The sequence below is a fragment of the Protopterus annectens genome, chromosome 5.part0 (assembly GCF_019279795.1).
Source record: "Protopterus annectens isolate FY-2018-M chromosome 5.part0, PAN1.0, whole genome shotgun sequence".
Taxonomy (NCBI): Eukaryota; Metazoa; Chordata; order Ceratodontiformes; family Protopteridae; genus Protopterus; species Protopterus annectens.
The window spans coordinates 284,139,362-284,165,382 of NC_056735.1; the positions used below are offsets into that span (position 1 = coordinate 284,139,362).

General features: G+C 36.8%; 1 protein-coding gene across 2 annotated transcripts in view; it reads left to right on the forward strand.

Moving 5' to 3' along the window:
- Positions 1–21,202: 21,202 nt before the first annotated feature.
- SH3KBP1 (SH3 domain containing kinase binding protein 1) overlaps positions 21,203–26,021 on the forward strand; it is a 1,961,420-nt gene continuing 1,956,601 nt past the window's right edge. Inside the window, exon 1 of one of the 2 annotated variants that reach the window (XM_044072267.1) lies at positions 21,203–21,218. In XM_044072267.1, coding sequence (XP_043928202.1) covers position 21,218 — 1 coding nt within the window. In that variant the 5' untranslated portion in view covers positions 21,203–21,217. Of the gene's footprint in view, positions 21,219–22,181; positions 22,574–26,021 lie in introns of those variants that run through there. The other variant, XM_044072266.1, reaches the window with a different exon arrangement.

A 26,021-nucleotide genomic window follows, 5' to 3' on the forward strand; every position in this document is an offset into this window, starting at 1 on the left:
GGCATTGCATATTTCAATTAGGCCACTACATATCATAATTAACCCTTCTGCAAGTATTTTTGCATAGTGCAACAATTAAAAGATGCCAATGCTATGCCGGATCCATGCAGAGCAGTCCACGAAATGTGTAAGGTTATGCAACAATTTAGCAGTGAGCATTTAAGCATTTGATTGGGAGAATCTCATCAGGGCAAATTGAAGCAGCTCACATTGCTGATTCACATAGGTAGTGTGTGTGTGTGTGTGTGTGTGTGTGTGTGTGTGTGTGTGTGTGTGTGTGTGTGTGTGTCCCCAAGTGTGTTGTGAATAGTTCAAACTGCCTAGGTGATTAATGCAGGAATTTGTTTTAATGCAGTCTGTGGCTATACATTTTGTGAAGGCAACTTAATTGCATTAAATCAGAGAAGTGCAACTCACCATATCTGTACAGGTCATAATACATTTCCAAGTAGCATGACTATGATTTCCAGACTCTGTATCTGTATCTATCGACTGCTCGCTCTCTCTCTCTCTACATATATATATATATATATATATATATATATATATATATATACATATATATATATATATATATATATATATATATATATATATATATATATATATACACATATATATATATATATATATATATATATATATATATATATATATATATATATATATATATATATATATACACACACACACACACACACACACACACACACACACACAAAACACTAACCCCCCCCCATAACACTAGCCTCAAATTCATCTGAATAATGGCAGTGTTATGATAAGGTTTTTATGAAGGCAAGGTGTAAAATTAATGGGTTATGGGTCCCTCGCATTTTGTTGAATGCTATTTCTTTAACAAATGCAAGGGGTGTGGATTAATGGTGGGGCACTCCTGCTCTTTTTAGTAATGGGTGCTAACCCTAACACTGCCCCTTCCTACAACCCTAACCCTAGACTTTACCATCATAAAAACCTTATCGTAATACTAAAACTATTCAGATGAATTTGAGGCTACTGTTATAGGGGTTTAGTGTTACTATTAGGATAGGATTTTTTGAAATAGTTTTCCTTTCTCTATATTACTTCATTTGACATTTTTGTTTTTGGTATTGTGTATGTTCGAACTGTTTTTGCCAGTGTTTTCAGTTCAACATTAAATTAGTTCAATCATACACAACAAAGTACATATAGAAACAAATGTGTGTGTGTGTGTGTGTGTGTGTGTGTGTGTGTATATATATATATATATATATATATATATATATATATATATATATATAAACAAATGATGCATGGCCCAAAACAGGTGCATCGATTGAAATAATACAGCTATACACCAAGGAATCTCAATAAATGTCTGATGGCAAAAAGTCCAGAAATAATATGGGACACGAAATGATGAAAAAACAAGCATGTATTAAGTTCAAGAAAAATCCAAAATAAATCCAACAGTAATCGTAGGAACAGCAGATCAGCAAATATCTCTCAAAACACAGAGCTAATAGAAAAACAGCATACTGGTTTCACCTCACGGCATCAGTCAGTGCAGTGTAAATATACATAGCAATCAGTACTTATATAAACCAGCAACCTTAAAGAGACGGTGTACAAATTCCAAAAACAGCTCCCCTAGCCAATACATCAGAACCAAAAAATACTATATAAATGATCAAAAATAGAACATATTAAACCCCTAACAAAACAAAATAACACGCTACTAAATTACTAAAAATGTTCATTAGGTCCAGGCTTATACAGATGCACCCAAACTGATAATCCAGAATTTTTCTTTCTGATCCAAACGTTTATGTCTAGATAACTTAGATAAGTGACTTCCTATTACAGTATCAATACCCACAAAAATGAAATGAGTTGTAACGTGTTCCAACTGATGTTTAAAAAGTGCACTTCTCCTTCTCTTGCAATTTAAGTAACTTAACTGTATGGGAATTCTATGTTTAAAGGGCCTCGACATCTGCCCTGCATAGAATGCCCTACATTGGCATATCGACATATATACCACCCATTCAGTATTACAGGTAATCAAACATTTCATGTCAAACACCTCTGTGGTGTTCGTAGAAGTAATAGAGTTGGTCCGATATTCCACCTTACAGTACACGCAGTTTCCACATTGAGTACAGCCACATGGCCGATCAGCATTAAATTTGTACCTCCTGCCCATAAAACCCTTCTTAAACAAGCAAAGATGTTCTGCAATATTTTTGCCTCTCTTATAACCAAAATGACAGTAATCACCAAGACATTGTTAAAAAATGGATCAGATTTCAAAAGATACCAATATTTATTAATAACCTGGCATATTTTGAAGGTATTGGTGCCATATGTAGTAATTAATTGTGGTGTACTAGGAGCCAAAACTGATCTAGATTTATAGTTTCATAGGTTCATAGGTAGGTACTAGGCTATTGGCCCAGGGCCTATATAAGCCTGGCCAAAAAGGTACCCTGACTTTTGCCACCCAAGAAAATTATGTTCCTATGCCCCTGGGTGAATTTCCTATCTCCCATTCAATCATCAAGATTTCTCTTGAAGAGGGCTAATGAGGAGCTTTGTTTTTATATAGATAGGTAGTTTGTTCCAGAGTATGGGAAGTCTCTGGGACAGGACTTCTTCCCTCCAACATGTTCTGTTTATTGTGGTGACAAGGTTTAGGTCCCTAGAGCATGTAGCTTGGAGGGATTGGGATTTGTTTAAGTGGAGCATGTCCAACAGCTCTGGGTTTGACATAGCTTTGTGTGTTAGGCAGAGATCACCTCTGAGTAGGTGATATGCGACTGAGTAAAGCTGGAGTTTTTTGAGACGGTCTGCGTAGGGCATCTGTTTGAGGCTGGTAATCCTCTCTGTGAGGTATTTCTGCAGCCTTTTGAGTTGTTGTAGATGTCTTGTGAGGTACATACCAAAAGGGGCGCTGTATTCTATAATGGATCTAATGAGTGATGAGTAGAGGGGAACAATGACCTCTTTCTTCCTGGATGAGAAAACTTTTGTGATGAGGTGTGCCACGTAGAAGGATTTCCTGACTACTGTGGTGATGTGATTATCAAAGGAGAGACTACTGTAGTTCATGGGTACAGAGGTTTTACCAAAAGGGATGACAATGCACTTTTTGGCATTGAGCTTGAGGCCATGGCTTTGACACCAGGCATCTGTCTCAATGAGGCCCTTTTGTAGGATATCCACATTGTTAGGAGTTTCGATTATGGCTCCTAGTTTGCAGTCATCTGCAAACTTCATTAGCCAAAGACCTTCTGTGTTAGCCTGTACTTTGGAGAAGTAGATACCAAACAGGAGAGGACCCAGGACTGAACCCTGTGGTACTCCACTTGTCACTGCTGAAGTCGGATTTGGAGTCTCCTACTTTCACAATGTGGGTTCTGTCAGTGAGCCAGTTGGCAACCCATCTTGTGGCATAGGGATTTATACCTAGTTTAGTGAGTTTATCTATAATTCCAGAGTGGGGGATGGTGTTGAAAGCCTTGGTGAGATCTAGCTAGGCTGTGTGTACCACCTTACCCTCATCTACTCCTTTGGTGACCACTTCAAAGAAGTCTATCAGGTTTAGGAGACAGGATCTGCCTTTTACAAACCAGAACTGGGTGGGGTCCAGAGTTTGGAGATTACCAATATCATTGTTTTTAAGTTTCATGATGATACGTTCCATAGCCTTGCAGACCAGGCTTATCAGGCTAATGGGGCGGTAGTTCCCGGAGTCCGTGGTGGCTACCCTTTGTGGAGTGGGATAACCATCGCTGTGTAACATTCAATGGGCACAAAGCCTGAGGTGAGGCTATGATTGAACATGGTACTTAGGTGGGGTGCCAGTTCGTTCTGTAGTTCATGTAGAATGCAGCCTGGGATGTTGTCAGGTCCCATAGATGTTGTGTTCTTGGCTTTGGAGAGTGTGGTTTTTACCTGTGCAGCCATGATTACAGGAACTTTGCATTTTTCCGGTATAGAGATGGGCCATGCTAGGATGTTGACAATATCAGTTGGTTCTGTATATTTAGTGCCATTGTGCTGTAACTCAAAGCAGATCTGAGTGTTGCCATTGAGATTGTTGACATAGCTATAGAATGCATTGTGGTTGTCTTTAGAATCAGTGGCGATTTTGTTTTCGTAACTAGCTTTGAAGGATTTTATGAGGGATCTCAGCTTCTTACTGAGGTTGACCAGGGAATTCCTCAAATCATGGGATTTTACTTTTTTTGCAACAGTTTCTTTCTTCTGTTGTAGAGTTTGTTTATGGCAGGGGACCACCAGATTGGCTTCCTTTTTTTGGAGGATAACATCTTGGTTCTGTTAGGGATTGCACGATCCATGCACTCATGTAAGTGCTTATAATGTGCATTTGTGTAGGATTAAGCAGTCATACCTCTATTGTACGTCTGCATGAGTGTCGTGAAGTTTGCCACTTCTGTCTTAAGAAGCGTGAAGTTGGCTTTGGAGATTTTTTTTACGGTGGTTTCCCTAATGGGGGTGTGGGCAGGATGTGGATGTCTAGAGTGGTTAGCTTGTGGTCGGATCTGACCAACGAGGAATTGACCTCTGGTGTGGAACACCAGTTGCCCATGTTGGTAATGACCAGGTCTAGGATATTGCTCCCCCTGGTGGGGGTGTGGATAAGTTGATCCAAGGCGTTGGAATTTATGAATTCCGGAAAACTTTGAGCAAAAGAGTTGGTACATGAGTAGTTTTCCCAGTTAATGGTGAGGTAGTTGAAATCGTCCATTATTAGGGTGTTAGGTTGTACCCTAATATTTTTCAGTGTATCAGGAAATGAGGAGTGGGAATCCTGGGGCATGGTGCTTGTACCTGTTATGGTGGTGAATTTGTCATTTGAACCTTGCCTTAAAAAGGCACTATAGGGGTGGCAAGAGCCTTAGCCAGTATCCGGAATCCCAAGGGCGACAGGTGCAGGCCATCTCTGGCAAAGCATCATGGTCTGTCGATCATGTCATCCCAAGCAGACAGATACTGGATCCCCTTAGAATGACACCAGAAGCTTAGCCAATTGTTGAAGTCAATCATTTTGTCCTTGTACTGTGGTACCATTCTGTGTGATGGCAGGATGCTACTCAGGGCTAGGGTCATACCTGCCTGGGCTACAAGATCAGACTGCTCCTCCGTGTCTCTTTTCATGTAGTCCTGGAAGGTATGTCTCAGGTCATTCATACCAACATGGACAATGACAGAGTCATATTTGTACTTGTTGTGGAGTGACCTGATTGCGTGCATTATGTGGCAGATCCTGGCACCCGACAGGCAGCTGACAGTAACTTTCTCCTTGTTTAGCCTGGTGAGTGGAACATCAGTGTGCCTGACTATAGAGTCACCTATGACTAGAGTGTTGGGTATGTTTTATGCCTTATGGGCTGTGGTTGAGTGGCACACTGAGTTTGAGGGCTATGTGTCATTTGGGTTATGTTGGGGGGTGGAGGTTGCTTGTGGTTCTGCTTTGGAGGTCCCTGTTGCTTGGGCAGATTTTCATTGAGAGCCTCCGTGAATGTAGGTGTGTGTTTTGTGTTTCTATGTGTGTGTTTTGGTGGTGTAGGTTTTGAGGGGCTATGTGATGAGTGTGGTATGTTGCAAGTGTTTACCTTCTCCTCTTGACTGTCTAGTCCAGTCTTGCATGAAGAGAACTTTGCTTCCAGTTTGGCTATATAACCGCATCTCTCACAGGTTGTAGTGTTGGGTGGTAGGAGGAGAGGGTTGTCTGTGTACATGAGGCAATTGCTGCATTGCCCCAAAATGCCCAGATTCATCACATAGACAGGAGAAAACACCGGGAGCTGACCCTTAGACATGCCTGGTTAGGTGGTTATTTATTAAGTACTAAAAACTTTTTCCTCTAGACAAGTGAGAAAAGTTGAGTGCTGTAGTAATTTGAAGCTTATTTCGTGCTCACAACAAGTTCTGAACATGTGCTGAGCTCCAAGAAACAGATTTGATTGCTAAAACTAAAATACTGGCTAGTTCTAAGTGAAATTTTGTAGACCAGCCTTTATGGTGCCGGGAATAGTTTAACCCTAGCTAAGCAGCAATGCATAAAGTGTTTATTTTTTTATTTATTTATTTTTTAGATAAGCTACCTATTGCTTACCACTCCCATTGATAAGCTAGAAGGCTTCCCTCCAATACAGAAAGGCTTGGGGGCTCAGAAACTTACAAACAGTCCTAGATACAGCAAATCTGTATCTGGACTAGACTACTGACATGAAAGGCAGAAACAGCTTATACATTTTTTTTTTGTAAAGTGGAAAGGGAGAAAGGAGGAGCAGAATATAATTCAAAGTTAAGAAACTAAGTGGGTTGACCTTCTCAAATGTTCTCCCTGTATTAGGTAGAATGAGGTAATGACACTAGGCTGGGAGAAGTGTCCCAGATCAAATTTACAGTAGGGGTGGGCAACTGCAACACCACCAAGTATAAGAACAGGATACCAATAGGAAGGGAGGGTGGGAAACAAAAATCAGAACAAACAAACCCAAACAGATGCTTAACAAATGTAGAAAAAAATCCAGTTAATACTTCACATACAGTGAAACTAGCTAGAAAAGTATGCAGCAGACAAAAAAGTGCTATAAATAACTTGTAAAAATGAGCAAAAACAGGATACTTAATGTTATATATCACAAATCAGAGTTTGCTCAGTGCCCTTTCTCCGATTAGCTCAGTGTGAAATGGCTGAAACACTCACAAGTTAACTTCTTAAGTAACAGAAAGTTGAAACCTGAAACAACTTTAAAAAAAGCTCGAAAGAACCAATGAGGTGCTTACTCCAAGCCATAATCCAGGTAACCCCAATCAGCCAATGACCATAAACACTTCCCTCTCACTGAAATGAAAGAATGGCTTTGGATAAACTAAGATGGCCTGGAACATGTGCTCAGACACACAGCCTCTACAAACAAACAACTAGGCCCAAATCACAAGCCTGAATATGGACAATGCTACAACTACCCACACTACTTATGTAGAAAAAAACTGCAGAAATGTTTATCAGATCAGAAAAGCAGCAATGACCCTTTAAATGAAAGTTTTAAACAGGTAAAGGAGCAAGGAGACTCTAGAGAATGCTTTTAACTGCAAACAAATAAGTTATATGATACACTCCTTGGCAGGAAATCAGAACAAGCAAACCCAAACAGATGCTTAACAAATGTAGAAAATTTCCAGTTAATACCTCACACACAGTGAAACTAGCTAGAAAAGTATGTAGCAGACAATAAAAGTGCTATAAATAACTCGTAAAAATAACAAAAAACAGGATACTTAATGTTATATATCACAGATCAGAGTTTGCTAAGTACCCTTCCTTCGATTAGCTCAGAGTGAGAAGTCAATAACTGTCCCCTTGGTCTGCCAACAACTGAATTAAATGCATGCATAACACCAGAAATTCTGTAGCCCCTTTGAATAAACCTCCTTTTCATTTTCTCAGCCTCAATTTCAAAATCAGATGTGGAGCTACAAATATACCTTAAGTGCAAAAACTGTGCCATAGGTATATTGTTTATAATATGGCTAGGATGGCAGCTATTAGTCCTCAATAATGATGTTTTTTGTAAAAGACTTCCTATATAGTGTAGTGGTTATACAACCATCCACAAGTTTAGTGACATTCACATCTAAAAAATATATTTTAAAAAGATCCCATTTCCCAGTAAATTTTAGACCAATGGTATTAGAATTCAAATAAAAAACAAATTCATTCCACAAATCCAATACACCAACAGGCATCCAAAAATCTAGTCCACGTATGTAAATATTTTTGAAATGGAGTACTGTCATTATAAATAAGCTCCAGTTCAAGAAAATTTATAAATACGTCTGCATATATGGGTGCAAAAGTAGCACCCATGGCAGTTCCCTTAATTTGCAAGAAACATTCCCCCTTATAACAAAACACAATATGCTTAAGGACCAGACCCAGCAGTTGTAAAAGAAATTCAATATGAGCTTCAGAATACATACCAGAAAAATATAGCCAACATTTAATGTTCAACAATCCCCCCTCATGTGGGATACTGGTATATAAGGATTTCACATCCAAAGTGCCCAAATAGGCATCAGTAAATACTTGTACAGCATTCATCAAAATTAGAAACTCTGCAGTGTCCTTAATTCTGGCCCTCACAAAAGATAATAAAGGTTTTAATTGGTTTTCTAAATAAACAGAAAGGGGCTCCATAAGGGACCCTCATCCTGAAACAATGGGTCTACCTGGAGGATTGGTAACAGATTTATGTATTTTAGGGACAATGTAAAAGTATTGAGGCAATGGATCATCAACTGTTAAGTGCTGTAATAATTCTATTGTTATTAAGACCCCTTTCTTGAGCTTTAGATACAAAAGCATCAATATACATCTTAAATGCCTTAGTTGGATCCAAAGGTAATTTACAGTAAGAAGTTAAGTCATTAAGTTGAGTTCAAACTTCCACATCATAATCAATAAATTCCCATATAACTATAGCCCCACCTTTATCCGCATTAACCACAACAATCCTCTCATTCTCCCTCAAATTATTTATTGCTGTATATTGCTTTTCAGATAAATAGTTGTTATAATTCCTAAATAACACATTACTATTAGTGTGAAGCTCATGTAAAACATGCTGTTCAAACAACCTCACAACAGAAAGATAAGGGGGGCTGAAAATTTCATTGTCTAAAAACAAAATAATTATGTGATGTAGATGTTGACTCTTCCCTCAAGCTATAGAAATATTTCAAGTTTAACTTACGGCAAATGTCCTTAATATCCAACACAGTAGAAAAAGGCAAGGTATAACAGGAAGGTACAAAATTTAAGCCTTTATTCAATACTTAACATTCATTGTGTATAGCTCTCTCTCTCTCTCTCTCTCTATATATATATATATATATATATATATATATATATCTAGGTTCATAGGTTCATAGGTAGGTACTAGGCTATCGACCCAAGGGCCTAAGTACGCATAGCCAACAAGGTTCACTGGCTTATGCCACCCAAGAAAGTTAATTTCCTGTGCCCCTGTCAAGCAGAGCCACAGAAGTGATCCCCGGGGTGCATTTCCTATTTCCCATCCACTCATCAAGATTTTTCTTGAAAAGTGCTAATGAGGAGCTTTGCTTGACATAGATGGGTAGCTTGTTCCAGAGTATAGGAAGTCTCTGGGACAGGAATCTATCTCTCCAGCATGTCCTGTTTATTGTGGTGACAAGGTTTAGGGCCCTAGAGCATGTAGCTCGGAGGGATTGGTATTTCTTTAGGTGTAGCATGTCCAACAGCCCTGGGTTTAACATAGCTTTATGTTAGGCAGAGATCACTTCGGAGTAGGCAATATGCTACAGAGTAAAGCTGGAGTTTTTTGAGACGGTTAGTATAGGGCATCTGTTTCAGCCCAGTAATCCTCTTTGTAAGGATACTTCTGTGGCCTTTCCAGCTGCTGCAGATGTCTAGTTAGGTACATTCCAAAAGGGGTGTTGTACTCTATAATGGGTCTAATGAGTGCCAAGTAGAGGGGAACAATGACCTCTTTTTTCCCTGGATGAGAACCCTTTTGTGATGAGGTGTACCACATAGAAGGATTTCCTGACTACTGTGGCGATGTGATTATCAAAGGAGAGACTACTGTCCACCTGGGTCCCAAGGTCTCTTATCACACATTTGGCATTAACTAGACTGCCATTTATGTGGTAGTTCATGGGTACAGAGTTTTTACCAAAAAGGATGACAATGCACTTTTTGGCATTGAGCTTGAGGCCATGCCTCTGACACCAGGCATCTGTCTCAGTGAGGCCCTTCTGTAGGATGTCCACATCATTTGGGGACTCGACTATGGCTCCTAGTTTGCAGTCATCTGTGAACTTCATTAGCCAGAGGCCTTCTGTGTTAGCCTGTACTTCAGAGAAGTAGATACCAAACATGAGAGGTCCCAAGACTCTACCCTGTGGTACTCCACTTGTCACTGGTTTGAAGTCATATTTGGAGTCTGCAACTTTTACAGTGTGGGTTCTGTCAGTGAGCCAATTGGCAGCCCATCTTGTGACGTAGGGATTTATAACTAGTTTAGTGAGTTTACCTATAATTCCAGAATGGGGGATGGTGTTGAAAGTCTTGGCGAGGTCAAGATAGGCTGTTTGAACCACCTTACCCTCGTCTACTGCTTTGGTGACTGCCTCAAAGAAGTCGATCAAGTTCAGAATGCATGATCTGCCTTTCACAAACTCGAACTGGGTCGACTTCTTTGAGGCAGTCACCAAAGCCGTAGACGAGGGTAAGGTGGTTCACACAGCCTAGCTTGACCTCGCCAAGGCTTTCACCACCATCCCCCATTCTGGAATTATAGCTAAACTCACTAAACTAGGTATAAATCTCTACATCACAAGATGGGTTGCCATCTGGCTCACTGACAGAACCCACACTGTAAAAGTTGCAGACTCCAAATCTGCCTTCAAACCAGTGACAAGTGAAGTACCACAGGGTTCAGTCATGGGACCTATCCTGTTTGGTATCTACGTGTGTGTGTGTGTGTGTGTGTGTGTGTGTGTGTGTGTGTGCGCGCGCGTGTGTGTGTGTGTGTGTGTGTGTGTGTGTATGTATATTTATTTATTTACATTTGTTGACCGGGCTAGTCTAGCTGGATATATATCCATTTTCAGTAGAGGCCCGGGGAGAAAAGCTCCACACACATATACAAAAATACAAAAAAGTATAAAAAAATTTTGTTACAAGGTAAATACAGGATTAATAAACTAAAATAAAACAGGAAGTTTTTACATTTCAAAGATCAGAACACAATTAAGAAAAGTAACAGTGAACATAATATTGCTTAAGAAAGCTAAAACAGTTATAATAACCAAATGGAACAGGAAGTTTATACATTTCAGAGATCAGAACACATTAAAAAAAGTAACAGTGAACATAATATTGCTTAAGAAAGCTAAAACAGTTATAATACTGTAAGAGTTGTGTACAATGGATCCCAGAAGGTTCAAGGATATAAGCAATAAGTTGATTAGGGTTTAAATAGTGTCAGTCATAATACAAGATTGAGAAATTAAATGTTTGAAACTTTGGTTAGAAGAAGAAGAAACAGGGGTGGAGATGGTTGTTAGTCAGGATTACTACATGGGCATAGCCAGTGCATTTGGAGGCGTTTTTTGAGTTTTTGTTTAAAGAGTGGCAAGGATGTAATTAGTGTTAGTTCATTGGGTAACAGGTTCCAGTTTTTTCCTGCTGTATTTGTAAACAGAGTCACCAGCTGTATTATTAGACTTTACTATGCTAGCAAGGAGTTTGTTAGAAGAATGTAAGGAGTTCAGATTATTATATGGGACTAAGAGTTTTGAAAGTATAGGGGTATTATTGGGTTAGTAAAATATTTTGTGGGCCATTGTGAGTTGGGGGATTATCAGATGGTTTTGGAATTCCAGCCAGTCTAGTTGCCTAAGATTAGAACAGTGGTGAGTTCTGAAGGGATTATATATATATATATATATATATATATATATATATATATATATATATGTGTGTGTGTGTGTGTGTGTGTGTGTGTATATTACCTATAGATATAGATTTTTATGGATGAGTACATCATGAATGTGTAACATGCTAAATGGTTGACATACAAATGATCAACCACAACATGCTGAACATTCATTACATCAAAAACACCAATACCTGAAAACTTAAAGACTGCAAAACAAATCAAATTTCCTTTCTTGATCTACAAACTATAACCTACCAAATATTCAGACATTCAGATCGCATTTGTCTGAATAGTGGTAGTGCTATAGAAAAGATTTTTTTTAAGTTATACAGTTAAGGTTAGGAGCAGGGTTAGGTTTATTATGCATTACAAAGGTGGAGCAGGGAGGACTTCAACTCCCCTTCCACCTCAGTAATGTGCACTACCCCTAATCCTGCTCCTGTCATTAACCCTAACCATGCACCTTACCTTAGAAAAATCCTTTCCACAACACTATCACTACACAAGGCAGCTAGGATACCCCCCCACACACACACAAATGCACGCACACACATACACACAAAACCCTAAATCTAATCCCTTAGTTATCCGTAACTCTAACCCTAACCCACAAGCACTTGTGCATACACCAAAGTTGCTGCCTTCCTAACCTGTCCTGTAACCCTAAAACACACACACACACACACACACACACACACACACACACACACACACACACACACACACACACACACACACATACACAAATGTTATCCCCTTACCTAACCCATACTTTAACCCTAATCTACACATCATTGCTCGTGCATATGCACACACACTCTCCCACCCCCAAATTTATAACAGTTAACCCAAAAGTCGAGTAAACTGGCAATCACTAAATCTGGCATTCACATAAACTATCAGGCACTCCACTTTGTCAATCAAAGAATGCTCAACAAAATGTACTGTGACCATATGGGCATACACACACACGTGCGTGCACACACACACACACACACACACACTTTCTCTCACACACACACACACACACACATATATATATATATATATATATATATATATATATAATATATATATATATATATATATATATATATATATATATATATATGTATATAATATATATATATATATATATATATATATATATAAATTTTAAAAGTGAACTAAGTTGAACTGTAAGTAATCGAGATTTAAGGTAAGCAAAGGTATTTATGTTTTACTTCAAACCGAAGATGAAATTCATCCATTCGCAACCCCTTTTTCCCATTATCACAGATGGTGTCAAGTTGTAATCTCAACTTGTTATTATCATATAGAATAAATGCACAATGAAGTTATTGCACTTTTTTAAGTATTATTTGTCTCTCGTAGGTTCATAGGTAAGTATCATGCTAGCTTCCCTTGTGGGGCATTTTAAGCCTAGCTAATTTCCCATTTAAGTGCTCGAATTAACCTATTCCATCTGGTTAGAAGTTGGTCTTACTCATCCCATTGTCAATAATTAAATATTTCCCCTAATGAGAATAACTGCGATCATACCTAGACAATTTAATGGGACCCATGCATTGGGATAAAGTATTTAGGAGCTGACTCTGTCCAGTAGTAGTGCAAGAGACAATCTTGGGTTATATTTTCTGTTCCCCATCCATAGTTCCAAGTTGTGCTTGAATATGGACAGGCATGAAATAAAATCATATCAGTCTCAAAACTGTCAATCAATTTTCTATCTGAATATCATGTCACTAACTACTGAACAAATAAGTATTTACAACAAGTATGTGTTCTCCATACATATATTTGTTCTATAAAAACCAAGAAATCCTACACTAACTCATTTGATGTATAACTATTGTTATATATTTCCAAAAACTGCTGTTATTTTGGGCAGAATTTGATGTTTTCTTTTGATTTATTTATCCAAGCTATTATTCCAATTTGTCTATTATGGACTTCCTGAAGGAACAATAGAAATTGTCTAAATTTAGGTTCCGTTTCTTTGACTAGTTTCTTGTTATTGTTTTTCTTGCTATACCTAATATTGTCAAAAAAGAGAGTAATTATTAGCACTTACCTGCTGGCATTGGAATATTATATAAAAAATCATATTTTTGTTGGCCCATAATGGCTGACCAAATGCTTGAATTCAATCCCAGTGCATTTCAGGTTATGTACATTCAACAAGGACATGCTCTCAAGCTGCATCTGTATTTTCTTTACATCTCCAGCATATATAACTATTTTTATGTTTTATGATTCTAGCTATGTTTTGTAGAGTATAAAATGTTCTGTTTAAGATTTCCCATGTATATATTCTCCTAAATAATGAAACTGTGATAAACTTAATAGATTTTAACATTTATGTGTTTTCTTTTAAATTTCATTTAAGTATTTGTGTCCAATAACGGTCTACTGAACATGAATTGTGTTTTGTTACTATTTTATGTAAGTTAGATAATAAAGCTTTGTAGTGCATGGAATGCCATGATTCTGCTCCAAAACTTGAAAAAATATATAAACCTGTTACATGCTATTGTAGTGCAAGACCCAACTGTAACAGCAAATTCAGAGGTGTGTAACAATTGTTATATACTTCCTAAGCGCTATGATTGTTATGTATAAGGGAAGGGATATTCCTTTACTCCCTGAATATCTTTCTTCCTGTGTCCACAGAAATTTACAGAAGTTAGCCTTATTTAACTTATTTAAATTATAGCAGTATTTAAAAAGTATCATTGACCTTTTTAAGTAACATATTTAAATTACAGCAGTATTTAAAAACTATCCTTGATCTTTTTAAGTAACTTATTTAAATTACAGCAGTATTTAAAAACTATCCTTGACCTTTTTAAGTGAATTATTTAAATTACAGTAGTATTTAAAAACTATCCTTGACATTTTTAAGTAACTTATTTAAATTACAGCAGTATTTAAAAACTATCCTTGACCTTTTTAAGTAACTTATTTAAATTACAACAGTATTTAAAAACTATCCTTTTAACCTTTGTAAGTAACTTATTTAAATTACAGCAGTATTTAAAAACTGTCCTTGATCTTTTTAAGTAACTTATTTAAATTACAGCAGTATTTAAAAACTATCCTTGACCTTTTAAAGTAACTTATTTAAATTACAGCAGTATTTAAAAACTGTCCTTGATCTTTTTAAGTAACTTATTTAAATTACAGTAGTATTTAAAAACTATCCTTGACATTTTTAAGTAACTTATTTAAATTACAGCAGTATTTAAAAACTATCCTTGACCTTTTTAAGTAACTTATTTAAATTACAACAGTATTTAAAAACTATCCTTTTAACCTTTGTAAGTAACTTATTTAAATTACAGCAGTATTTAAAAACTGTCCTTGATCTTTTTAAGTAACTTATTTAAATTACAGCAGTATTTAAAAACTATCCTTGACCTTTTAAAGTAACTTATTTAAATTACAGCAGTATTTAAAAACTGTCCTTGATCTTTTTAAGTAACTTATTTAAATTACAGCAGTATTTAAAAACTGTCCTTGACCTTTTTAAGTAACTTTTTTAAATTACAACAGTATTTAAAAACTATCCTTGACCTTTTTAAGTAGCTTATTTAAATTACAGCAGTATTTAAAAACTATCCTTGACCATTTTAAATAACTTATTTAAATTACAGCAGTATTTAAAAACTATCATTGACCTTTTCCTTGCTTGTTGTCTTTGTGTCTCTGTGACAGAACTCAAAAAGTGATTTACACAAGCACAACACTTTTTTTTCTTTTGTAACTGATAGTACATCATGTACTACAAAGAGATGTGATCAGGACTCACCAGTCATAACCCCCATTATTATGTGCTCCCAACATGGATGACAAAATTCCCCTCTTGAGCTTTGGTCTTGAAATGAATTTCTTGGCATTTATGTCTCGAGCACATAATAATCTGGCTATGATCAGAGACCCAATCATAACCCTCTACATTATTACTGCCTGCATAAGTTATCTTATTTATATATTGTGATAATATTGATTATTCTTTTGAGGTGGATTCTGAAAAACTTTGTGTTTCTTTAAATATGTGTTCTCTTATGGTTTGTACAGTTAAATAACTTCCCTTTAATAAATTATATTCAGATTTATGGGCCAAAATAATAAGCAAACAGCAGCAGGTTAACTAGTCATTTCCTCCACAGAAGATAGCCACTGCAGTTATGTAAACTCTGTCTGTGCATATCAGGTGCCCTTCTTACTTCCCACAAATGTAAACTAGACCTACAAAGCCCAATAGTGACTGTTTAAACTGAGCAAACAACAAGAGTATCAGTTACTTTCATCTAGCCAACCCCAATCTGTACTAAACAGTTATAGCCATGACGTCTAATGTCTGTAATATTACTTCACCTCCATAGCACAGACATTGAAAAGAGAAAGAAAGGCCCTTAAAAGGTACATACATCCAGCTAAAAATCTGGACACCAAATCTGAATACCATACAGTACATAAATGTTCCCCTCCAAGTAGGAATGAGGGATACTACTCATAAAACATATGTTACTGCCAAACATGATGGAAAAAGATAAGCACATTATCAAAGAGGTAGTGTAATATCTGTAGACTTTAACGAACTGTACTGCAAAATTCTACCACACAAAAAAAATCACATTTGATGGGGAGATTCAGAATATTGTGTGAAGTGGTAAATCAAACCTGAAAATAGGGACATATCTCCAAAAATAGTGACATCCTGCACAGCGGTAAATCATGCATAAAAATGTGAAAGTTCTACTTTCCAGAGAAAAATCACAATGCCAGAGAAATAATGTCAAAAATATCTGGGTGATCTTTGCCAAAAGTATTGAAATAACATCTCACTGTGCCATTCCTCTCATCAGCTATACGCACAATTAGGTCTTTTCCACAGTCCACACAAATAATTTGCTATACATGTTAAAGTATTTCAGTCAAGAGTCCCCACAAAAATCACAAAGCCAGAGAAATAATGTTAAAATATATCTGGGCAATCACTGCCAGCATTATTGTTAACAACAACAACAACAAAAGCACTAATAACACTGTAACACTTATCTCACAGTGCCATTCCTCTTGTCATCTATCCACAAAAACCACAAAGCCAGAAAATATAGTCAAAAAGTATCTGGTTGATCACTGCCAGCATTATTCTTTAGCATGCCCCTGATTTTGATGCATTTTCAGATGTCAAAAAAAAAAAAAAAACCCTTCCTTTAGGTGCCATCACACCTATGTTTGAATGTTGCAAAGTCTGTCTTTCCATTGACGTTGCAATGTTTAAACTTGATGTGCTGTGAATGTCAAGTTAAGTGGACTGGAGCATTGCCCCCCCCCCCCCCACCAGACACATACCCTATGCTTGATGTGTCACTGGTGCATTTTCCTTCAGTTGGGGCTCTTCATTAATAAAATAAAACTGCCCTAAAATAAATAAATAAATTAATGAGGAAAAAGCACTCTACAAGCATGATGATCTAGAGACGATTGCCCAGTTTGCCTATGCATAGACCTGCCCTGATCAGCACCATGTTAAAAACGATACATGCCTGAGCAATCTTATCATAAATATTTATTATGCAATTACATATTCCTGAATATAACCAGTTCTTTTATGCATGAATTGAGTGACTGATTGTGAAGGATAATTTCAGCTCATTTGTATATACTTTAAAATGTGTCATTAAGCAGGAGAGTTATTTTGTATATCAAGACAAACATAGTTTTGAAGTATATTTGGAGTCTATCATTCATGTTTTGTTTTTTGCATGTTTATTGGTTCCCACCTTTTAACACAGTACAGCTGACAAGAGAAGACATCGTTGTCATATCTGTTCTATTTTAGAATGTTTGCGCTGTCAAGTATATTTTCGTGAACATTTTTTTCTCCTCAGAATGTACTACTTGTATTAGAATTCCAATTAATGTCCTGATATTTGATGAGTGATTAAATTACATTTTTCAAGAATTGCTATAGTTGAGTCAGAAACACAATAAAAAACATTTTGGCTTATATCTTCACTTATGAATTATGCATCCATGAATATACCCCCTAAGTTGTCTATGCAAGCTATGAATATAAAAGGTCTGCTATAAATGACTGAGTCTCAGGAACTGAAAGATCGCTGTTGTTGAGCCAGGGACATCGGCATCACATAGTCTGCTGCTCCCGCTTGAACTCTATTACATATATAGGTGAGGTCTGGCAGCTGTGTGGAAAGAGTGGGGCTGTTGCACCTTGCCCAAGCACAGTAGTGAAATTTGAGCAAGAGTTGTGCAGTAGATGCAGTGGGAGACTAAGGGTAGGAGTGCACTTTAGGGCTTCAGACAGTAATCAGGCATGGGATTTAGGTTTGGGGAGCAGGGAGTTTTATGGTTGCAGAACATGAGGAAAGTTTAGAGTTAAGGAGCAATCAGGGACTTTAGGTTTAGGGAGTGAAAGGGAGTTTTAGGTTGGGGAAGTGGGAAAGGAGTTTATTGATAGGGACAGGAAGTAGACTTTTACGGTTAGGGTGTGATTGGAGACTTTAGATTTAGGAAGGTGGAGTGTAGTTTTAGGTTTAGGGAGTGAATGGAGACTTTAAGGTTAGGGGGCAGGATGGGAGCTTTACAGTTAGGCTTAAGGACCAGGATTAAGTTTTAGGGTTAGCGTTATGACTCTAGTAGGGCTATGTTATTCAGTTGAGTCAGGTGGTAGAAGGGATAGAAAAATAAATAGGATTAGGCTGAGAGTTAGTGCATTAATCATGTAGAGCAAGTGATATTAAGTGTGTTGTAAACTACTACAATGCAAGCACTTGTGAACCTTTGTGTAAATCCATCTTAATCTATCACTTATTCCTTTTTGTATCAATGTCTAAGTATCAAATTATTACAATGTATTTAAAACTATTTGTCATAAAATAACATATATACCATTTCAGTGTTATCATATAGCATGTTAATATATTAGAATGGCTTACCTCAGTACTTTGAAGACAATATTTTGACAGATAAATATTTTGTTTGCAAAATAATTAGTTTAATTTTCAGTGGTACATGTCAACAATACTTCATGTAGCAATTAATTCACTAGGCTTAAAACATATTTGCATTTCCTGTTCTTTCTTCATCTATCTTTTATTCTAGCGGTTTATGCATTTCTTATTTCTTCTTCCATCTTTTAAATGTTAGAATGTTAGTGCTTGTTTCTGTATTTTTTGATGCCACTGAAGTTCATTTACTCTTAAATCATGTTCTCTTAAATGATGATAGTATATGTTTTATTGATTCACTATTTGATATGTGTTTATGGTGTTGTACAAAACCAGCTGTCCCTTCTAGTGTATTAAATATTTTAGCACCTGATGCCAGTTATATTTTTTTTATTTTTGCTGCAAAAAATGAGTTGAGTTTTTGCAATATTATTTCTCAAACTTTTCACCAAGTGCCAACTAGTTTTCCCTTTTTCAAAGCGGCATTAACAAATCTCATAGTATTTGTATGAACTGTTATAGGGCTATTCCATATAAATCTGAGTATGAGTACTTTGTCTAAATATAACAGAATGTTCCATTATATATTTTTTCTTTTTTGTAGAAATTGGTCTTATAGCTCAGAAAGCTTTTTTGATGCCAGAAGACAAGCTTTCAGTCAATATTAGTGCTTTGGGAATCAGAAAGTTTGCAATATAATTTCCTTTGAGATTATCTGAAACAACAGACATCCTGTTCCTCTTCCCTAACTCATTCATCTAGTTAATTTATTGCATTTTCAGTTTCTTTATCTGTATATAATGCTGAGATGTTAAAGTGCTTAATAATTATTTTTGTTTCATGCAGTTTTGCTGTAAATTGTCCATTTAGTTCTCAGATAATTCTGTTTTTGTTAGTTCCTGAATTAATGTAAGCAGTTGTTGCACATCTTTTTTAAGGCATATATATTCTCCTTATTACAGTTCAGTTGAGCTCATTCTGTCAATCAGTTTTCAGTTTCTTGTACATCCTGTCACTGTTTTCAAACTACAAAATAATCCTGAAAAGTGTCATCTGAATATATATAATTTCTACAGACTATTGAGCAATGACTGTAAGTTATTTAGGCTCTCTGCCAGCCTGAATAGCTTCCAAGTGGAAGTTTATTAGCAGCAGTATTAATTACTGTGGATTGCCACTGTAGTTAGGACCTCCTGTTATTGATATTGGTATTAATGGAAAAATAAGCAGAATACACAGTTTAATTTGTAGAGAGGTTGATAAAGAAGCTACAATGGCTTGGAGTACACAGAGTAGACATCTCTCCTTGCTTGCTAGCACCTTCTCCGCAGTCCACTGTGTTTGCTTCCTTAAAAGCATTCTGCAAGGGCCACCCATAATTATAAATGCTTAATTTCCATACAGGTGTGTATCTACTCCATGACTGAAAGCTAAATATATAAATGCACTTCTTGTTGTAAGTTTATCATTGGAGCACCAATAAAAACGTTTACCATCATAGGTTCATCCTTGATGTGCTTTACAAACATGACCTAAAAAGTAAAAATGCAGAGTACTCTTAGCAGTGAACTGAAAGATATGCGCAATCCGTGACGGTTATAAAGAAGCAGGGAACGTATGTAAACATTTTGTTATATTAAATATATAAAGAGATAACTTGCGATATACTGCATGGATCATCCCTTGAATGCATAGCTTAAATAAAACAAATGGTATCACGTATCGTGTTTTGTTTGACAGTGGCGATAGGTAAGACTTGAAACATGCTGCATGTCAGAATCAACAGCATTTAGGTATCCCAAATCTCTGATACCTGCACTGACAAATCAAACCAGTATTGTAAATATGTAATTCAGTGCTACCCTGTAAAATACTACAGGTACACTGCCTCTGTTCATTTATTCTTTTGTGTTGTTAACTTGTCAATGTTTAATCCATTTATCATATTTAACTTGCAACATTGTATACATTTTCTTTAAATAACATCATTTGTTAGTGCAGCGGTTAGCGTTGTCGCCTCACAGCAAGAGATTCTCCGGTTCTATTCGCGGCTGGAACGCCTTCTGTGTGGAGTATGCATGTCCTCGCCGTGGTTGAGTGACATTAAAGACATGCAGGTAGGTGTGAGCGTGAATGGGTGTGCCGTCTTTGAAGGATGGACGTCGGGCTGGCAACTCTGCACCGTAAAAATCCACTGCAAATCATTAGCGGACCGGTGTCCCGCTGTGGCGACCCCTAACCGCGAAAAGCATTTCTTTTTGTAAACTGTGTTTAAAAGCCCTTTTTAGTAATTGTGTAATTTCTATGTAAACTGCTGTGCTTCATGGAGCTTTTCTCCTCGGGTCTCCACTGAAAATGGGTCACAAGCCCAGCTGGACCAACTCGGTTAACAAATGTCAATAAATAAATAAATCTGTTACAGCAGTGCTGTGACACTCCCATACCGCTAACGTTTGTGCTCCATTCTGACAAAGCAGAGTGTGTGGCACATTATCGTTCTGTGACCTCATACAACGATGGGGCTTTGCCCTCAGTCAGTCTCTGAGATCATCAGATATCGTAGAAACACAGCTTTTAGCCACTGGCTGCTATTACATGTATACTGGGGCATTCTGTCATGTAAAGGCGGGCGTCAGCTACGCCTTTGTAATAACCTGAAATAAACATTGAAATGATTTTAGTGCAACATCTGAAGAAAATTCATAGCAAGCAGACAGGAAAACGGGTACAAGTAAGGCTTTGATGGTTTATTAAATTAAGAATGCAGTCAGTTGTTAGTGCTCTGCTTTTTTCGGGCTGTATCTTACGACAGGTTATTTGCGCAGGTATAACATACAGTTAAGACGTATGTTTCTTTAGATTAACAATTACTTATAATTTCTGTTCAAAAAGCAGATTTTGAGAAATGCATCTTCAGTGTTATGTTAGAGTGCGTGCAGTATCAAATCAAACCTACTACTCGGCGACTGCCCGCCCTAAGTGTCCCCTGCTAATGCTTGTCACGTACGAATGTACAGTAAATATTATAGAATTATCTTTATAAAATGCATTTTAACTTCCCTGGCAGTAAGTTAATTCGACAATTGATTGGCACATGTTGAATATTACCAGCCACCACATCACATCCTTTCTAGTTTCGTCTCAGGTAACTGTAATATTACGGATACACAGGCTGACATCTTTGGAAAAATGTTTAGAAACCTTGGATATGTTTCGCTTAATCCAGTTGGCCCGTTTCCATAACAACAAAAACAATTCACACTACAAGAAAGAAACTACTAAGTACCCTACACTCGTAATGCAATTATGCCAGTGTTGTAAAAAGTAACGAATGCTCTAAAGGGCATCAAAAACCAGCGATTACTTTTAATAACTAAGTTTTTAGACCACTGAGAGTCGTTAATACAGGAAATCAGTTCGTAGTTCACCTACTCGTGGGTCAGAAATTAAGTGTTTAACTACTATGAGGCAGAAGGGAGAGAGGAAATATTATTATTTTGAATCGCCACTGAAATATTATCATCTCAGAATACGTCTTAAAATATCATTCTCATGTTCAGCAATAGCCCCCTTCCCATAAGAGACTTCCAGTCAGAAATAAACACCACTATTGAATCTCGCGCTCACTCTCGCGACAATTCCGGTAGCTTCTGTGAGTGTGTGGGGAAGTGTGGCACAGGGTTCTGCTGTAATTTTATTTCAGCATCAGTACCGCTGGGGAGATTTTCTATACCGTCAGACAGCAGCACATAACCTAGGCTGCACTACAGCACCACTACTGTACGTGTGACTTGTCTGACACATTGATAGGAAGAATCCGAGAATATAAAAGAGGATTATTACTGCACAATTAACGGAAATAATATATTGCAATGAGATAGCGCCTGCAAAACAGATCCTTGTGAGAGATCCGCTGCACATTAGCTCAGAGAAGGCGTGCTAGGAGGGGAAAGGTTCTCCTGCAGCTGTCAGAAACGCTTACATTCATACTGCTCTGCATTTGGGGTCCTCCCACCTTTCTTGCTTCGCTGAAGTTTCAGTCTGTGGTCAGTGCCAGGCGGCGCAGCGGTTCGTCAACATAAATGGGTATGTTCGGTATTGACTGTAAAAAGTGATTTATGGTTGTGAGCTTCTGGGGCTGTGCAAGGCGAAATGCATTGCTGATTTTGTGCTACATTGATACCCAGTGCCAGTGTTGGCAGCATTGGGTGGCACCGGTTGCTTAACAGTATGGGTGAGGATAGTCACAGACTGTTGGTAACTGGATCAGTTCTGGCTAAACAGTACAACCGTTAATACCATCATGTGCTTAGATGGTGGGTTTCCAGATTTACTTGCCCACCTTCCCATTCTTTTCCGGAAGCGAGCTACGAGTTAAGTTAATAGCTAACTTTTTGTAAGTTTTTGGTTTACATTTTGTAGTGGAACTAACAGTGACTCCAGAATGGGGAACACTGTACGTACGAGGGGGAGTAAGATGGATTCAAGATGTTGACACGTTTACAGTTTTGGTATGCAAACTGTATCCTGCACTTTTTCCTTTAGTAATGTGTTACAGTCATTACTAACAGCACTGCTGTTTGGTAGACCTATACATTTCCCCTATGTCACTGAAATAAGGAAATGCCTTGCCTGCTGTCGAAATGGTTTTATTAAGCAGCACATCACGCAATGACTGGGGTTTCTGTAGTAGACAGGAAACAGAAGGGGCCTTGTAAAAGATGTTAGAGTTGCTGTTGAGAGGCCTGTCTATCTATCTATCTATCTATCTATCTATCTATCTATCTATCTTATCTATCTATATATATGCTGTATGTTTGCATTTATGCAACTGTGTTTTATTTTTGCATCCTTGTCTTTGCTTTCAGTAAGAGAATGCATTTATTTAAACTTGCACTTCAGTGCATATATTCCTCTAGTAGATAAATACATTATTTAATATAGCAGTAATACATAATAGAATATGTCAGGTTTCCAAATATAATGTCATGTTTGGGGATGGTGGGCCAGAGGAGGAAGGCAGAGTGCAGTCAGTAGTCCCAAGTATGATATTATTTCAGTGCATTAGACACTAGAATAAATTCTAGTTATTGTGATTTGAAGGAAGTTATAAATTAGCCACCAAGTGAATTTGAATATTTTATTTTAATGTGCAGTGTTTTTTTTGTAAGCGAACCCTTCTATTTTATAAAATAGTTTTATATTTTATAATATTTATGTACTAAAATGAGTAAAAGGCATACAGTGCGATGTGCCAAAATGATGGCCAGTTTACAAGAATATACAAGACTGCAAGATTAGTCTTGTGTTCCATCACTAAAAATATATTAAATAGTGAAAAATGAATGTACTGAGGTTTCACAAAATGAAGCAACAAGTGGAGAGATTGCAGCGGTTTAATACCACCTCTCCAGGGAGCATTAATAGCTTATGTCCATGATTTTGCAACTTGCTAAACCGTATCTTCTGCGTAGACAGATCAGTTTATCTGTGAACTAACAAGAGCATACAACACTGCTTCAGACATGTATGAGCTGAGGTGACAGCTGAAATGAAGATGGCTTTACAAAATAATAATCTCTGGTATGAATTGTAACTTAAAAGAAAATGTTAGTTAAATTATTATTTCTACACAGAATATAGCATATAAAAATAGAAGTGTATTTGTGAAATGGAAGCAGCTTCCCCAAAAACACAGGCATCTCCAGTTAATAATTTGTCCTCAAAAGTTAAACATTAAATACATAACTGTAATTCATGTACTGTAAGGTAAACAATTACTAGGGAATTATTAATCTAGAGTTGAATATGGATAATTATGACATCTAAAGCTTCTCTCTCTCTCTCTCTCTCTCTCTCTCTGTCTCTTGGTTGTAATTATAAACAGTTTAGGTAGAATAAGTCCATAGCTGTTGCTGGGTTACTGTGTATTATCTTGTATACTGTGGCAGCCTACAGGTTAAAATAGTCAACAGGTTCTTTGTTCTGTTGATCACATCCTGCAGCTTCTTTAACTGTATTATAATCTTACGTCCAGTGAACTTCTTTCCCTCCACTTTATTTCTGACTGAACCTCCATTCAGTAGTACAGAACAGCAGTTATGTAGCTCTAGACAAATTTTACAAGCTCATTTTCATTATGAAACTAGTAGGAGGTTATGTTATTGCACTTAAGAAATGAGAAGTCAAATAAAGGGACCCCGAGTGGATTCTGTGTTATGTTCAGGCTTCATATCCCGTATTCTCTCCTCTGTTTCTATCTACTCTCAGCTATACTGATAACTCCTTCTTGTGTCTACTTTAACTGTGCAAAAAAAAAAAAAAATCTATCTATCTATATATATATATATATATATATATATATACACACATGTATATATATATATATATATATATATATATGTATATATATATATATATATATATATATATATATATATATACATATATATATATATATATATATATATATATGGGTCTACTTTGTTTTGTTGAATCTCATTTCACTGAATTTCATTTCATCCTGACCACTTCGCTGAAAACTCAAATTACTGAAAACTCATTTCACTGAACTGCAGTTAGTATATATGGCACTGTATAGATTACTGTAAGGCAAGTAAAAAGTATATGCCCTTTTCCCCACTTGCTGTTGATACTTTTTTACACACTCAGTTTCAACTGTAGGGTCTAGATCAATTCACTACAGTTGCAACTACTGGTGATGAATTATCCAAATGAAAAATAGCAGAGGAAGTATGCAAGACTAAGTTTTCTCCCAATTTAAGTAAAACCTTAATCTCTGGAATAATGTCAGCCTTTTAATGATCACTTCCTAGTTTGAGCATTCAAAAGGTTCATCACTACACACAGGAATATCAAAGCTTTCTGTTCCTCTTCTTTTATCTAATTATCATGTAGCCTGATCAGTCTTGCTTGCAACATCGTGATTTAGACTTGACAGCTGAGCATTTAATAACAATTTCTTATTGGCTCTTAACAGCCATGGCTAACATATGGTGAAAAAAAAAATTAGGAGTTCATACTATGCCCTGAAATCATTAGTTAAAAAAAGTCTCTTCTAGTCTCAGTGACCCTCTCACTGTCATAACCCTAAGGAGTTTTGACAGCCTATCACTAGATTACCGATCCCACATAAGCCTAATCAATTTGCATGATGGTGCAGTAGAATCACAACTCGGTTCAACCCTTTTTTATCAGTGCTATTTCTTAATTTGATGCCTCTTCAGCACCTGTTTTTTCTCATCTCTTCCCAAGAGCTTCTCTCATCTCTTCCCGTGAGCTTCTCTCATCTCTTCCCATGAGCTTTTTTAAACACCTTTATTAATTTTGTATATATTTAGGAAGGACATGGGTATGTGTACATTAATAGAAAAGGAAACAAACCATTACAAACATTTTTTTTTCATTTTCATGCACTGTACATTATATTTTCTTTATTTTAACATATATTTATTCACTCCAGCATTGCACAAACTACTCAAGTCCTGCCTTCCCTGAAATTTCATTTCTCCTG